General features: G+C 40.8%; 1 protein-coding gene across 4 annotated transcripts in view; it reads right to left on the minus strand.

Moving 5' to 3' along the window:
• The window catches only part of SFMBT2 (Scm like with four mbt domains 2), a 284729-nt gene that overhangs the window by 160825 nt on the left and 109177 nt on the right, over nucleotides 1-14727 (minus strand). For all 4 annotated transcript variants that reach the window (XM_077264494.1, XM_077264491.1, XM_077264493.1 and 1 more), the window contains exons 3-4: nucleotides 13166-13260; nucleotides 8329-8569 (exon numbers count right to left, since the gene is read on the minus strand). In XM_077264494.1, coding sequence (XP_077120609.1) covers nucleotides 8329-8569; nucleotides 13166-13260 — 336 coding nt within the window. The remainder of the gene's footprint in view (nucleotides 1-8328; nucleotides 8570-13165; nucleotides 13261-14727) is intronic.

Genomic DNA, 14727 nt, shown 5'->3' on the forward strand with positions numbered 1-14727 from the left:
AGGTACTCAAAATGGCCCTCGGGCATATTAAACGCTGTTTTCCATTCATCGCCCTGTTTAATACGCACAAGGTTATATGCCCCTCGAAGATCTATCTTGGTGAACCAACTAGCCCCCTTAATCCGAGCAAACAAATCAGACAGCAGAGGCAAAGGGTACTGAAATTTGACCGTGATTTTATTGAGAAGGCGGTAATCTATACAGGGTCTCAGAGAACCATCCTTCTTGGCCACAAAAAAGAACCCTGCTCCCAACGGTGATGAGGACGGGCGAATATGCCCTTTCTCCAAGGACTCCTTTATATAACTCCGCATAGCGGCGTGCTCTGGCACAGATAAATTAAAAAGTCGGCCCTTAGGAAACTTACTACCAGGAATCAAATTTATAGCACAATCACAATCCCTATGAGGGGGTAGGACACTGGATTTGGGCTCGTCAAATACATCCTGGTAATCCGACAGAAACTCAGGGACTTCAGAAGGAGTGGAAGAAGAAATTGACACCAACGGAACATCGCCATGTACCCCTTGACAACCCCAACTAGACACAGACATTGATTTCCAATCCAATACTGGATTATGAACCTGTAGCCAAGGCAAACCCAACACGACCACATCATGCAAATTATGCAGCACCAAAAAGCGAATATCTTCCTGATGTGCAGGAGCCATGCAAATGGTCAACTGAGTCCAATACTGCGGTTTATTCTTGGCCAACGGCGTGGCATCAATTCCCCTTAATGGAATAGGATACTGCAAAGGCTCCAAGAAAAAACCACAGCGCCTGGCAAACTCCAAGTCCATCAAATTCAGGGCAGCGCCTGAATCCACAAATGCCATAACCGAGTAGGATGACAAAGAGCAAATCAGAGTAACAGACAAAGAAATTTAGGCTGTACAGTACCAATGGTGACAGATCTAGCGAACCGCTTGGTGCGCTTAGGACAATCAGAGATAGCATGAGTGGGGTCACCACAGTAAAAACACAGCCTATTCTGACGTCTTTGTTCTTGCCGTTCAGTTCTAGTCAAAGTTCTATCACATTGCATAAGCTCAGGCCTCTGCTCAGAGGACACCGCCAAATGGTGCACAATTTTGCACTCACGCAAACGCCGATCAATTTGGATGGCCAAGGACATTGATTCATTCAGACCAGCAGGCGTGGGGAATCCCACCATAACATCCTTAAGGGCTTCAGAAAGACCCTTTCTAAAAATTGCAGCCAGGGCACACTCATTCCATTGAGTAAGCACAGACCATTTTCTAAACTTCTGACAATATATCTCCGCTTCATCCTGACCCTGACACAAAGCTAGCAAGATTTTCTCTGCCTGATCCACTGAATTCGGTTCGTCATAAAGCAATCCAAGCGCCAGAAAAAACGCAATTACATTAAGCAATGCAGGATCTCCTGGCGCAAGGGAGAATGCCCAGTCTTGAGGGTCGCCACGCAACAAAGAAATAATAATTTTTACTTGCTGAATGGGGTCACCAGAGGAGCGGGGTTTCAAAGCCAGAAACAGTTTACAATTATTTTTGAAATTCAGAAACTTAGATCTATCCCCAGAAAACAAATCAGGAATTGGAATTCTAGGTTCTAACATCGGATTCTGAACTACATAATCTTGAATGCTTTGTACCCTTGCAGTGAGATGATCCACACAAGAGGACAGACCTTGAATATCCATATCTACACCTGAGTCCTGAACCACCCAGAGGTTAAGGGGAAAAGAGAGACAAAACACACTGCAGAGAAAAAAAAAATGGGTTCAGAGCATTAACACTTTCGGGCCAGCTGTACTATTATGGACCTGGTGGTTAGGAGCACCCGGAATGACCTGATGAGTAAATTCAAAATCGGGACAAGCTCTGGGTAAGTGGGAACTCTGCTGACCGCGACCCTACTCCTATCACACACAACTAGAAATAGCCGTGGAGCGTACCTAACTCTCCCTAGACGCCTCTTCACAGCCTAAGAGCTAACTACACCTAAAGATAGAAATAGAAGCCTTACCTTGCCTCAGAGAAATTCCCCAAAGGTAAAGGCAGACCCCCACATATATTGACTGTGAGTTAAGAGGAAAGTCACAAACACAGGAATGAAACAGGTTTTAGCAAAGGAGGCCAGATTTCACTAAATAGTCAGAGGATAGAAAAGGGATCTATGCGGTCAGCACAAAAGACTACAAAAAACCACGCAGAGTAAGCAAAAAGACTCCCCACACCGACTCTCGGTGTGGAGGTGCCACTCTGCACCCCAGAGCTTCCAGCTAGCAAGGGAACATCATGATAGCAAGCTGGACTAGAAATTAGCAGTAACAACAAATGAACTAGCAAAGACTTAGCTTCTGCTGGAGTAGACAGGTCCTCAGAGAAGTCCAAGAGAGATCTGAACCAATACTGAAACAATGACAGCTGGCATGAAGTAACGATCTGAGTGGAGTTAAATAGGGAAGCAACATAGCAATAAACGAGAGCAGCTGATAAAGCCAACCTCAGTGACCAGCAGTTCCGCTCGAAGCCACCAGAGGGAGTCCAAGAGCAGAACCAACCAAAGTACCATTCATGACCACAGGAGGGAGTCCGAGAACGGAATTCACAACAGGCGCCCCGCCGACATTTTGTGAAAGCCCAGAGCCCCCATACTTCCATGGTTTACACTGCGGTGGACTACGGGAAAATGGCTGCAGGGGCAGTGCATGCACAGATGGAGATCTCCACCAAGATCTTGGGAGATGAGATCTCAGGGACAAGATTTCCATGTGCGCCAGCCATTTTCCCAGAGTCCACTGCAAAGTAAACCATGGAAGTATGGGGGCTCCGGGCCTTCACAAAATGTCAGCGGAGCCCCCCCGCACCACCGAATACCCGGAGTGTTGCACATCTGAACACCCCTTTCTCCCAGTCTGGGGTCTGCAGCATTGCCCCAGTCCTGCGTCCGCCAGCAGCGACCCTGGGACCCCACTTCACCGCAGCCACCACCCCCAGTAAGCAATAAGATGCATCGATTGTAAGAAACACCAACATTTTTGTTGAAAAAAAGTTTTTTTTCTTATTTTTCTCCTCAAAATTTGAGGTGCGTCTTATAATCCGGTGCATCTTATAAACTGCAAAATACAGTAAGTGACTTTACAAGGCAAGCTTTTGAGATTACTTAAGTCTCTTCAATGAATCTAGAATTCTATAGTAAGGGTGATCAATGAGTGGAATGAGTGGAACAGGCTGCCACGAGAGGTGGTGAGTTCTCCTTCAGTGAAAGTCAGTCTTCAAACAGAGGCTGGACAGACATCTGTCTGAGATGGTTTAGTGAATCCTGCATTGAGCAGAGGGTTGGACACGATGACCCTGGAGGTCTCTTCCAATTCTAACATTTTTATCAAGAATGTCTTGGTACATTTGTCCATTCATTCTTCCTTCAATCATAGGAAGTTTACCAGTGCCATATGCTGAAAAATAGCCCTACACCATGATGTTCCCACCTCAAAACTTAACACTTAGTATGGTGTCTTTGGGGTGATAACTAAGCAGTGCAGTTTGGCCTTAAATATGGTGTATATTATGACATCCAAAGAGTTCAATTTTGGTCTCATCTGACTAGACTATATTCTCCCATTATTTCACAGGCTTGTCTAAATGTTGTTAAGCAAACTATAAACTTGCTTGGTCATGCTTTTTGTTTAGCAACAGAGTCTTGTGTGGTGTCACGGGTGTGTCACGTCCTGATATGACTCATGGAGGATCTGGGATCAGAAGGTCACAGCGTTTATTAGATCTCAGGTCCTCTTAGGATTCGCTGGTCATTTACCTTGAATTGGAGTGGATTTACTTTCGGTGCTGAAAGGGTTAAGGACCATTTCTCTTCTGGCTGTGAACTTGGAGCTTGAGTGCTCATCTGCAGCACCTTGTGACCTCTCCCTTCCTCTATATAAACCTACTGCTAGCTTCATTCAATGCCAGTTATAGTTCATTCTATACTGACCTCTTTGAGGGAGCCAGTCTCTGGATAAGCTGAGGTGCTCGTTACAGTTGCATCAGTGAAGGTTACTGTTGGAGAAGCTAAGTTGTTTATAAGTTGTGGGCTTTCCCTCTGTTTCTTGTACTTTTTCATGTTGTCTTATTGTAGTAGTGGGACTTGCTGGCCTGCGCACTAGACAGGTTAAGTTTAGGGCCAGCAAGCGGTTAGGCATGTGATCATACATGGGGGGAAGGATGATAGGGAGTGCAGAGATCAGACTAAGTTTAAGTTAGGTGTCCCATCTCCCTATCGCCAGGGTTTCTCTGCACATCTCGCCTGGTGTTGAGCCGCACAATGGGAGTCGTCTCTTGCCCCAGCATGACATATGGTAAGCATGCAAATCTTGTAGAGAGCACCTGGTTGTTGCGAATTTATGGTGAAATGATGTTCTTTCCACTTCTGGATTATGGCTCCAACAGTGTTATATGAAACCTTTAGTAGTTTTGAAATTCTTCTGTAACCAATGACATCAGCATGTTTTGTAACAATAAGGTTGTGAAGGTCTTGAAACAGCTCACTGGTTTCACCCACCATGAGATGTCTCTTGTGCAGCATCTTGCTAATAAGATACCTTTTTATAGGCAAGCAGTTGAACCAGCTGATATTTTTTGATAAGTGGCAGGATTGTTTTCTAAGTACTGATAGATTTCAGCTGGTGTCATGACTTTCCATGGCTTTTTTCACCTCTCCTTCATATGTTCAATTCACTGTGTAATTTTCATTATTACACAAGATTTAATTTATGGACATCTATGGTTTTATTTCTTTGCCTATGTGGACTGGATGAGTTGTTACTGACATCTGGTGAAAATGTTATGTCAATAGCACCTTTAGAAATATATTTACTTTGATAATTGGTGTTCAATACTTATTATTTCACCCGCTGTATAATGGGTAGTGGTTGCCTCAGGCTTACAGTTTTCACCTAGAAAATAAGCTTTTACTTTGCGGAATTTCAAGACGTTATCTTAACAATTTCCTGCTAATATCTGGGTGGATGGGATTTCATGTCAATAGCACCTTTAGAAATATATTTACTTAGACAATTGGTGATATGTTCAATAATTATACATATATATATATATATATATATACAGTGCCTTGCGAAAGTATTCGGCTCCCTGGAACTTTTCAACCTTTTCCCACATATCAAACATAAACATACCAAGTGTAAATTTTTGGTGAAGAATCAACAACAAGTGGAACACAATTGTGAAGTTGAACGAAATTTATTGGTTATTTTACATTTTTGTGGAAAATCAAAAACTGAAAAGTGGGGCGTGCCGCTGCTCTCTGTCCCGTGCTGCATAGGGGAGCTCTGCAGTTCCATCCATGCTTTCCTGTGTGGTGGATTCCTTCCGGGAAAATGGCTGCCGGGAGGTGGTGCATGTGCAGATGGAGATCTCGGCAACAGGATCTTGGGAGATGAGATTTCAGCACTGAGATCTCATCTCCCGAGACCTTCCGGCGGCCATTTTCCTTGAAAGAATCCACCGCACAGGAAAGCATGGATGGAACTGCAGAGCCCCCCCACGCAACACGGGACAGAGAGCACAGCAAGCACATGTGACACAGCATGGCGGCAGCATCGGGGACACAGCACGGTGGCAGCAGCACACGGCAGCATCGGGGATAGTGTGGCGGCAAGCATCGGACACCCGCATCAGCAGCACCGATAAGGTATGTCCGCATTGTAAGATGCACCCCCCATTTTCCCCCCAAATTTTGGGGAAAAAAAGTGCGTCTTACAATGCAGAAAATACGGTACATAATTTTTCATTTTCATTAATCCATTATTCTGTTCAAATCACACGGGAAACAAAATTCTGTTTCTGGTGGCCTGCCCTATAGAATAGACCTGTGGAGGCAGATGGCTAACTAAAATGCATAGTTGGTAGCACAACTACACATAAAGTACATTTTGTAATCTCATTGGTTTAGCACTAGATTATATTTATATGTCAAATGTTTGCTGAAAATGTTTTCGGCATGTTGTGATCAGGTTATCACGCAATCACATAACTACTATGACGCACGTGTATCTGCTTTGGCAGAAGAAAATACTGGAAAAATGCTCCAACATTAGGTTGATTTTCACATGGTCCATGTTCAAGGGCCAAGCTCAAGTCAGAAGACGTGGTCCAACCGTCGAGGCTTTTGACCTTAACGAACTGCATGTTAGGCATATATGAAAAGGTCAGCTCAAGTCAGCAGACTGGGCGATCCAGTGATCTTCTGATCCGAGCCTGGTCCATATATAACCAGCCCTACATAACATTTAACTGGTTTTCTACTCCATACTGGTTTCAGTTACGCCATCACAAAGGAAGACACAGGTTAAATGTATTTGCTTCACTATTGTACAATTTTGTAATTAATTTTCCATGTCAATCTCTTTCTCCAGACTTGTCTATTTTCAATATGCACGCCTCTAATTTAGTATTAGAAGAACATAGGATCTGGTTGGATTATGTGAGATAAAGTGTTCATATTTTCTGTGATTTACTTAGAGCCTCTTCATAAAAGAAGCCTGAAAGCGTATGTATATATATATATATATATATATATATATATATATATATATATATAACACAGAACTTTATCTGTAAATGGAGAAACAGCACCTTGATAACATTGTTTTAGAATTGCTTTAATTCTTCCCAAAGGATATAAGAAAATCTGTGATAAGTCCCACCACTGAACCCACCTATTGTTCCCCCAAAGCTGTGCACTCTAGTAAAGTAACAAAATCAATGAGCCTACTAATAGTGCTACCCATCAGCAGGATTTGGGATTTTTAACACTTATTGCCAAAATGCACAGACCCTGCTTATGCTGTCCATATAACAGAAAAGCTATATATCTGGTCACTTGGAAGCTCCTCAAATTAGCTGGGGGTTCCAAAAACAATTGTTGAAATAGACGACCAGTGATGTTAGATTTTTCTCGGTGGATGTCGACAATTTTAATGGGATGTTAATAATGTAACGACTTTATGATAATCTATTCAATGCATTTTTTAGATTTAAACCATTTTTGTTCATAATACATATAGTAGCTTATCTTTGAAATATAACTTTTATTATGTGCCAAACATTTGTGAAAGTGTGTATTTTTGGCATGCAGTTTTAGATTACTTAAACATACATTTTTAAGCATAAACCTAAGCGTAATTGTACGCTAGAAGAATATGCAGTTTAGGTATCTTTTTAATTATAGGGTTAATAAATAATTATATATACAAAAAAAAAGGGTTTTTTTTCCATTCTTTAATTTTTTGAACAAAATTTCTCCTGTCTGAACACTCATAGAACAATCATAGAAGATAATTGTGTGATCACTGTGTGACCGCTGCCTCAATCAAACTCCTTCTGCCAATGATTCATAAAGGAGAAGGAAAACCCCATTAGTCATAGATATAGAAGGAGGAAAAGAAAACTTACTTTGGTGCCAAAGATAGCCAATATATTTTCATGTTTACTGGGTATGATATTTATATGGTCAATCATACAAACATTTGGGACTCGCTTTGGCTACCAGTTCCTACAACAAAACATTATGTATGTGTACAAATCTAGAATTAATGAATAAATGAATGAATGAATGAATGAATGAAAAGTGTTGCTAAATGTTTGTCAGTTAGCTGTGACAAATGAGCACAAATAAATATTTTCTTGTTCTTTTGCAGTAAATGAAAACTAGTCATGAAGTCAGATACAAGAACCCAATGACGTTTTAGCCTAAAATGTATCAGAAATTCTAAAATAATAATACTATAACACCAAGAATGCGGTGAATTAAACTTTTAAAACTTTTTTCTATGATTCTAGCAGCTCTTATACAGATACATTTTAACTTTCACACCAGATAACTATAAGTGGAATTCATCGTCCTCATGGAACCAAAGCAGGAAGTCATTGTAATCATTTTTATGTTATCGGTATGACTATGGGTGCAGCACCCTTCACTACAATACTTTCAGAAGTTTTCAGTGTCCTAATATCAACTAACTACATGACTTTTGTAGATAATACAGCTAAAGGGGCTGTCCGATAATTACATTCATAGGATAGATCATTAATATCAGATCAGTGGCGGTCCAACATCTGGCACCCCCACCGATCAGCTGTTAATGGTTGTAGAAGCAGCCGGATGTAAACACTTTTGATTTGATGTGATATTGATGTCCTATCCTATGTACAGGCCATCAATATGTTGCATCCAGACAACCCAATACATTTAAAAATAATAACTTGAATATTTTTTAAATAGCATCATATGAAATATTTTCAGATAGATAGATGTAGATCTTACCATCGGGTGGCATTAGGACTTTGTTGTTTTGAGTACACCAACCAACAGGATGCAAGTCTGCTGTCATGACATCACACCAGAAGTCGGCTCTTCTGTCCTCTCCATAGCCACAATATCTCAGCAGCAGTAGCTGGCCACAAGTTGTAATGATCGTAGCCACCCAATAAGTATCTGGGTTACTCTTATTGGCCACCTCCAGTTTCATTCCTGGTTGGAAGCTGCTTTGAAGACTAATTTCCACCTTGTAAATGATAAGAAATGAGATGGATCATACCACACTACATGAAACAATTAAGTTATTATGAACATATATCTAAAGTAATACCAATAATTAAAGCAAACAATGTATTCAGCCGTTGTATAAGACATTGTACGAGAAAAGAAGTGCATTTTATGCTCTATCATCTAGTCATGGTGCTATTTTCCATTTCTAATCAGCTTTAGTACATGACAATTGTCTTCTTAATGTTTCTTTTGAATGTATGCTATTTGATTGGTGCAGAAGAGATTTTCCAAAAATGTTTCAGGGTTACATAAAATAAGAATAAAGGGTGAAGTCATACCTGGAAAATGAAACTTGTTTCTTCTAATTTTACATTAAAACGCCTTTAAATGTTTTCCTCTGCTAATATCAACTAAGCATACAAAATGAGACACTTAAGAACATAGTCCCAGGTCACTGTCTAAAAATAGCGATGGTATGCAAACATAGTCCGCCCACGGAACACACAAAGCCAATGAATTCCATGGATATATGATATCATGTGACTCTAAAAGTGACCCGGGGTCAGAATTTGTATATTTTTCTTAACTTTCAGGAAAAAAAATAACATCATTGTCAAAAATAAAAACATTCAGTCTATACTATAAAAGTAAATCTTATAAAACAGGAAATAATAATAATAATAAGCCACTGTATATACAAACATGTTTAAATTATGTAGTAATAATAATAATAATAACAAAAATTATTATTATTATTACACAATTTAAACATGTTTGCATATACTGTGGCTTGCAAAAGTGTTCACCTCCTTGCCATTTTTTGTTTTGCTACTGCACAACGTGGAATATCACTGTTTTTTATGAGGGTTTGTATCAGTTCATGTAAAGAACATGCCTACAAATATGAACATTTTGGTTTTCCTTTTATTATGAAGCAAACAACAAATATGACAAAATAACTACACACTTCAGTATGCATAACTATTCACATGCTAACTACAGTACTTTGTAGAGCCTCATTTTGCATCAATTACAGCTGTAAGTCGCTTTGAATAAGTCTCTATGAGCTTTCCACATCTTGCCACTGGGATTTTTTTCCATTCCTCAAGGCAAAACTGCTCCAGCTCCTTCAAGTTAGATGGTTTCCTCTGGTGAACAGCAATCTCCAAGTCTGACTACAGATTCTCAGATGGATTAAGGTCTGGGCTTTGACTAGGCCACTCCAAAACATTTACACGTTTCCCCTTAACCCACTTGAGTGTTGCTTTAGCAGTATGCTTTCGGTCATTGTCTTGTTAGAAGGTGAACCTTTGTCCCAGTCTTAAATCACGGACAGACTGAAACATGTTTTGCTTAAGAATATCCCTCTATTTAGCACCATCCATCTTCCCATCAACTCAAACCATTTTCCCTGTCACGGCTGCCAAAAAATATTCCACAGCATGATGCTGCCACCACCATGTTTTACTGTGGGGATGGTGTTCTTGGGATGATGAACTTTGTTGATTTGGCACCAGATATACCTTTGTGGCCAAATAAATCAATTTTGGTCTCACCTGAGCACAGCATCTTCCTCTGTCATATGGGCAGATTCTCCAGTCTTTGGTTGGGAACTCCACAGCTCCTTCAGGGTTACCTTTGATCTCTGTGGTGCCTCGCTAATTTATGCCTTCCCTGCCCGGGCTGAGAGTTTTGGTGGGTGGCCCTCACTTGGCAGGTTTGTTGTGGAACCATGTTCTTTCCATTTGATGATAATGGATTTGATGGTGCTCCATGGGATCATTAGAGACTGGGTTATTTTTTAATAACCCAACCATGACTTGTACTTCTCAACAATGTTGTCCTTTTATGGAGATCTCCTTGGTCTTCATGGTGTTGTTTGGTTAGTGGTGTTTTTTGCTTAATGGTGATGCAGCCTCTGTGGCCTTTCAGAAAAGCTGTGTATATACTGACAGACTATGTGATGCTTAGATTACACACAGATGAACTTCCTATCACTAAGCATGTGACTTATGAAGGTAATTGCTTGCACCAGAAAAAATTAGCGGCTTCATTGCAAAAGGGGTGAATACATATGCACATGCCCAATTTTTAGTTATTTGATGCCATAAATTTAATCTATGCCTTTAACTTTCTCACTTCAGTTCTCCAACTTAGACCATTTAGTGCTGATGCATCACATTCAAATCGGATTACAAAAATATTTAAACACAGGTTGTAATGCAACAAAATAGGTAAAAACCAAAGGGCGTGAATACTTTCACAAGCCACTATAAATGTATCTGTAGAGTTTGATAAATAATGATATGTTAGACGAAGTAGTTTTAAGGCAAACATAATACAACAGTTAAAGACGCTCCATATCATTAAGAACGCTTTGTACATACAAAATGTGAAAGTAGTGCTCTTCTTGTTTTAGCATCTATGTTCCATTCATACCAACCATGTTTCTTGTGTATGATCAGAATCTGTGTCAGATTTTTTTTAGGGGCATTCATCAAGGCTCTATGTTAGGGACATTACGCAGGGATATTTCCACAGTGCATGAGCCAAAATAAAGAAGAAATGCAAAATAAAAAGATTCATATGTACAGTGAATGTCGGGAAGACTATATTCACATCATACGCCTTGACTAAATGCAGAATGTATGTTAGAAAGGTAATCCAAAGTATATATTCCAATTACTACTATAGTTCAGACGTAGGGCAAAAAAATAATTCTCTTTTTGGAATATGTTTGGTTGGTTTACATATTGAGACTTTTTGCCATATAATATATAATAGGATTCTGCAAGTAATATTAAAAAGCTGTAAAGGGAACCAGAGAACTAATATAGGCTACCCGACCCAGAGAAATCATGTGTAAGACACTGGTTGTACAATCTCAGCCAGGTATGTTTGACTTTGAAACGTTGTGTCTGTGTCTTCTCCTCACCCGCTGCCCTTGAGTGGCAGGTATATCCCTTTAAATGCAAGAAGAGAGACACCTGTCACTTAAAGGGAGAGGGTAGGGAGAAGCTGTAGAGGACCCACCTGTCCGACTAGACTCCTGTTTGCAGCGTTTCGGGGTCAAACATACCTGGCTGAAGTCATGGAGCCAGTGTCTGATACAGGCTGCCAATGGAGCTGCCAGGTTCCCTTTAAATAACTGTTCCACAAAACAAATATGAATGAGGGAGGAAGGAGGTGGATCTCAGGTGCTGCTGCTGACAAAATTAATTCCAAGAAGTATTAAAAAAATTCCAATTTATTGCAACGCGTTTCGGAGTAGATTCTATTCCTTCCTCAGGCATTTTTTATACCTACTGCCTGTAAGCACATTTGTCAGCGGCTGCACCCAGGATACACAGCACTCCTCTCTCCTTCATTTTTAATTTCCTCTATCCAATGAGTATGGCGTTCGGAGCAGCAGCCAGGTTTGGATTACACATTACTCTCATGGAGTTGTGCTGTGCACAGCCTGCAGAGGTGAGCGACCCATCCTCCATCTCACCTCCACCTGTTGCCTACGGTGTTACACAAGGAACGCCTCTTGTCTTTTATCTTTCTACATAAAATATATCACCTATCGGTAGGGTAGAAGATTAATGTATAATCAATAAGGGTCCAACCATTGGGACCTCAAAAGATCAGGAGGGCAGAGTTGCAAAGTCGCCTGCTTGAATGAAGCATTACTGAGCATCTACAGTATAATCAATGCTCCATTATTTGTCCATAAAGGAGGTTATCCACTACTCGGGCTTCCCCTTCTCAATTGCTATATTTTCCCTGTCTAAGACAATAACAGCCTATACTAATCTTGGGTGCCGGAGTCATTCTAGTGATGTGGGCACCTGCTCTACGAGGGCTTGCAAGATGTTTTATGCCACATGAGCCCTGCTGCAGCCAGTCACTAAAACGGACACCCGGAAGAAGTGAGACATGCTTGTGCTCACTGACATACTCATGTCAGATACGTCTGAAGGAAGTGTGAGTGAAGTGGCACATTAGCGTGATCTCCAGCAGGGATCCCGTGACACAATAATGTCATGTGAGTGGTATGAGACCCGGCGCCGATGTCACTGGAATAGCGCCAGCACCAGAGGTGAATATAGGCTGTTATTTTCCATGGTGGAATATAGCAATTGAGAAGTGGTTGTCCCAGTAGTGGAAAACCCTTTAACAGTCTATGAGAGTTACCGATAGTTAAAGGTAGGGTAGTTGCACATGCTCACTAACACTTCATTTACACAGAAGACCATTGCCATTGTCCTCTGAATTAGTGGTTGTCTTATCAGCTATAACCCTGGAAATCATATGCTTATCATCAATCTTTTAAGATTTGCTTTCTTCATATTAGAAGTCAATGGAAGGAAGATGTAACTGACAGGCACAGAGAAACATTGCTCTGCAGTATACAGTCATCAGAATTTTACACATGGAAGTGTAAATTCTATGAAAAATCTTGAAAAAAAACTTGTCTAACCAAAGATTCACTTGAATTCAGAGATGAGCTTAACGGCTTTGATGTCTGATCTGCTATGTGACACCAGATCCCAGGTGTTAGCTGGAGCTTTCCTCACATAGTATTTAGTTCAGGGTTTGGCTAATCCCAGACATCAGCAATACATACATGTCTAAAAGAAGTATGAGGTGCAGCAACAGATGCTGATTCCTCCAGATACTCATCCCAACTGAAATCTGTGTCTTCAACACTGGAGCCATCATCTATGGATAGAAAAAGAGACAATTAGATTCCTCATGTAACATTAAAGAGTAACTTCACCCACACTGGAATTATAGTTGGCGTCTAGAGACTGATTCATGTGCCAGCTGGCTCTAGTATCATCTCATCAGAAATTAGGAGATAAATTGTCACACTGAACCAACTCTCTATCATCGATATTGGTGAGACGGACAGAATTTTCACAATTAAGGGAATGCGCCTTGTATCACCTATACATAAAGTAATCATTAAGAAATATTTGTATAGACTGTATATGGGTATTAGCTATTGTCCATGAGAATTTTCTATCTGTTGAGTTTAATTCATTAGGTTTTTTGTTATTGTTCCTCAAGTTATTAAACACCAGCAACAGAATTATATGGTATCATGAGAAATCTAAACCAGACCCTCTAAGGACTTGTACACATGACCGTATTTTTGGTCTGAGGGCAATCCGACAACATATTGGATCGTACTCGGATCAATGTTATCCTATGGGGCTGTGCACATATCCAATTTTTCCCTCAGAACGATTCGGTCAGATTAAAAGATAGCACCATGCCCGAGTTGTATCCGATATTTGGCTTGCACTCTGCCATGCAAGTAAATGAGTGCATGGAAAACATCAGACTGCACTCGGAAGTCAGTTCAGTCCTATTCATGTACATCCCAAGGATTATTGTTTTTATATTTATTCTATAGAGATTCCATCAGCACTATTTCTGTGAACAGTATTGATATATTCTTTGGTACTAAATGTCATTTGAATCCTCTTTTTTTCTGGCTTTCACAGAATTTGGGATTGTGCAAACAATGTCTGTAACTCTTGTGACTTTGTGATAAGGGCAAGGAATGTGGCAATCTGTGCAATGTACATTTCAAAAATTGGAAACTTGCTTCTGAACACTAGAAATATTTGTTGATTAAAGGGACTCTGTCACCTGAATTTGGCAGGCCCTGTCTACGGTCCGATGGGCGGTGTTTTCTGCTCTTTTATTCACCCCTTCCTTTCCCACTCGCAGCAATATTGTCTTGAAGTTGATTTGCTTTCCTCCGTAGTACACGCGTGCGCAATGCAATCTTGCCTTGCGCACGCGCAGTATGCTTTGCCCAACTGCGGGCAAAGCCGAAAAGCATTAGTGCGCATGCGCCGCCGCACTATGTCCCGGAAGTATTTCGCTGTGTTCCGGGACATAGTGCGCAGGCGCATGCGCACTAATGCTTTTCGGCTTTGCACGCAGTTGGGCAAAGCATACTGCGCGTGCACAAGGCAAGATTGCATTGCGCATGCGTGTACTACGGAGGAAACCTAATCACATTCAAGACAATATAGCAGCCAGCGGGAAAGGAAGGGGTGAATGAAAGAACAGAAAACACCGCCCATCGGACCGTAAACAGGGCCCGCCAAATTCAGGTGACAGAGTCCCTTTAAATTTCACTTAATATATAATCCATTTCCTTTAAAGAGG

Source organism: Ranitomeya variabilis, chromosome 5 (genome assembly GCF_051348905.1).
Source record: "Ranitomeya variabilis isolate aRanVar5 chromosome 5, aRanVar5.hap1, whole genome shotgun sequence".
Taxonomy (NCBI): Eukaryota; Metazoa; Chordata; class Amphibia; order Anura; family Dendrobatidae; genus Ranitomeya; species Ranitomeya variabilis.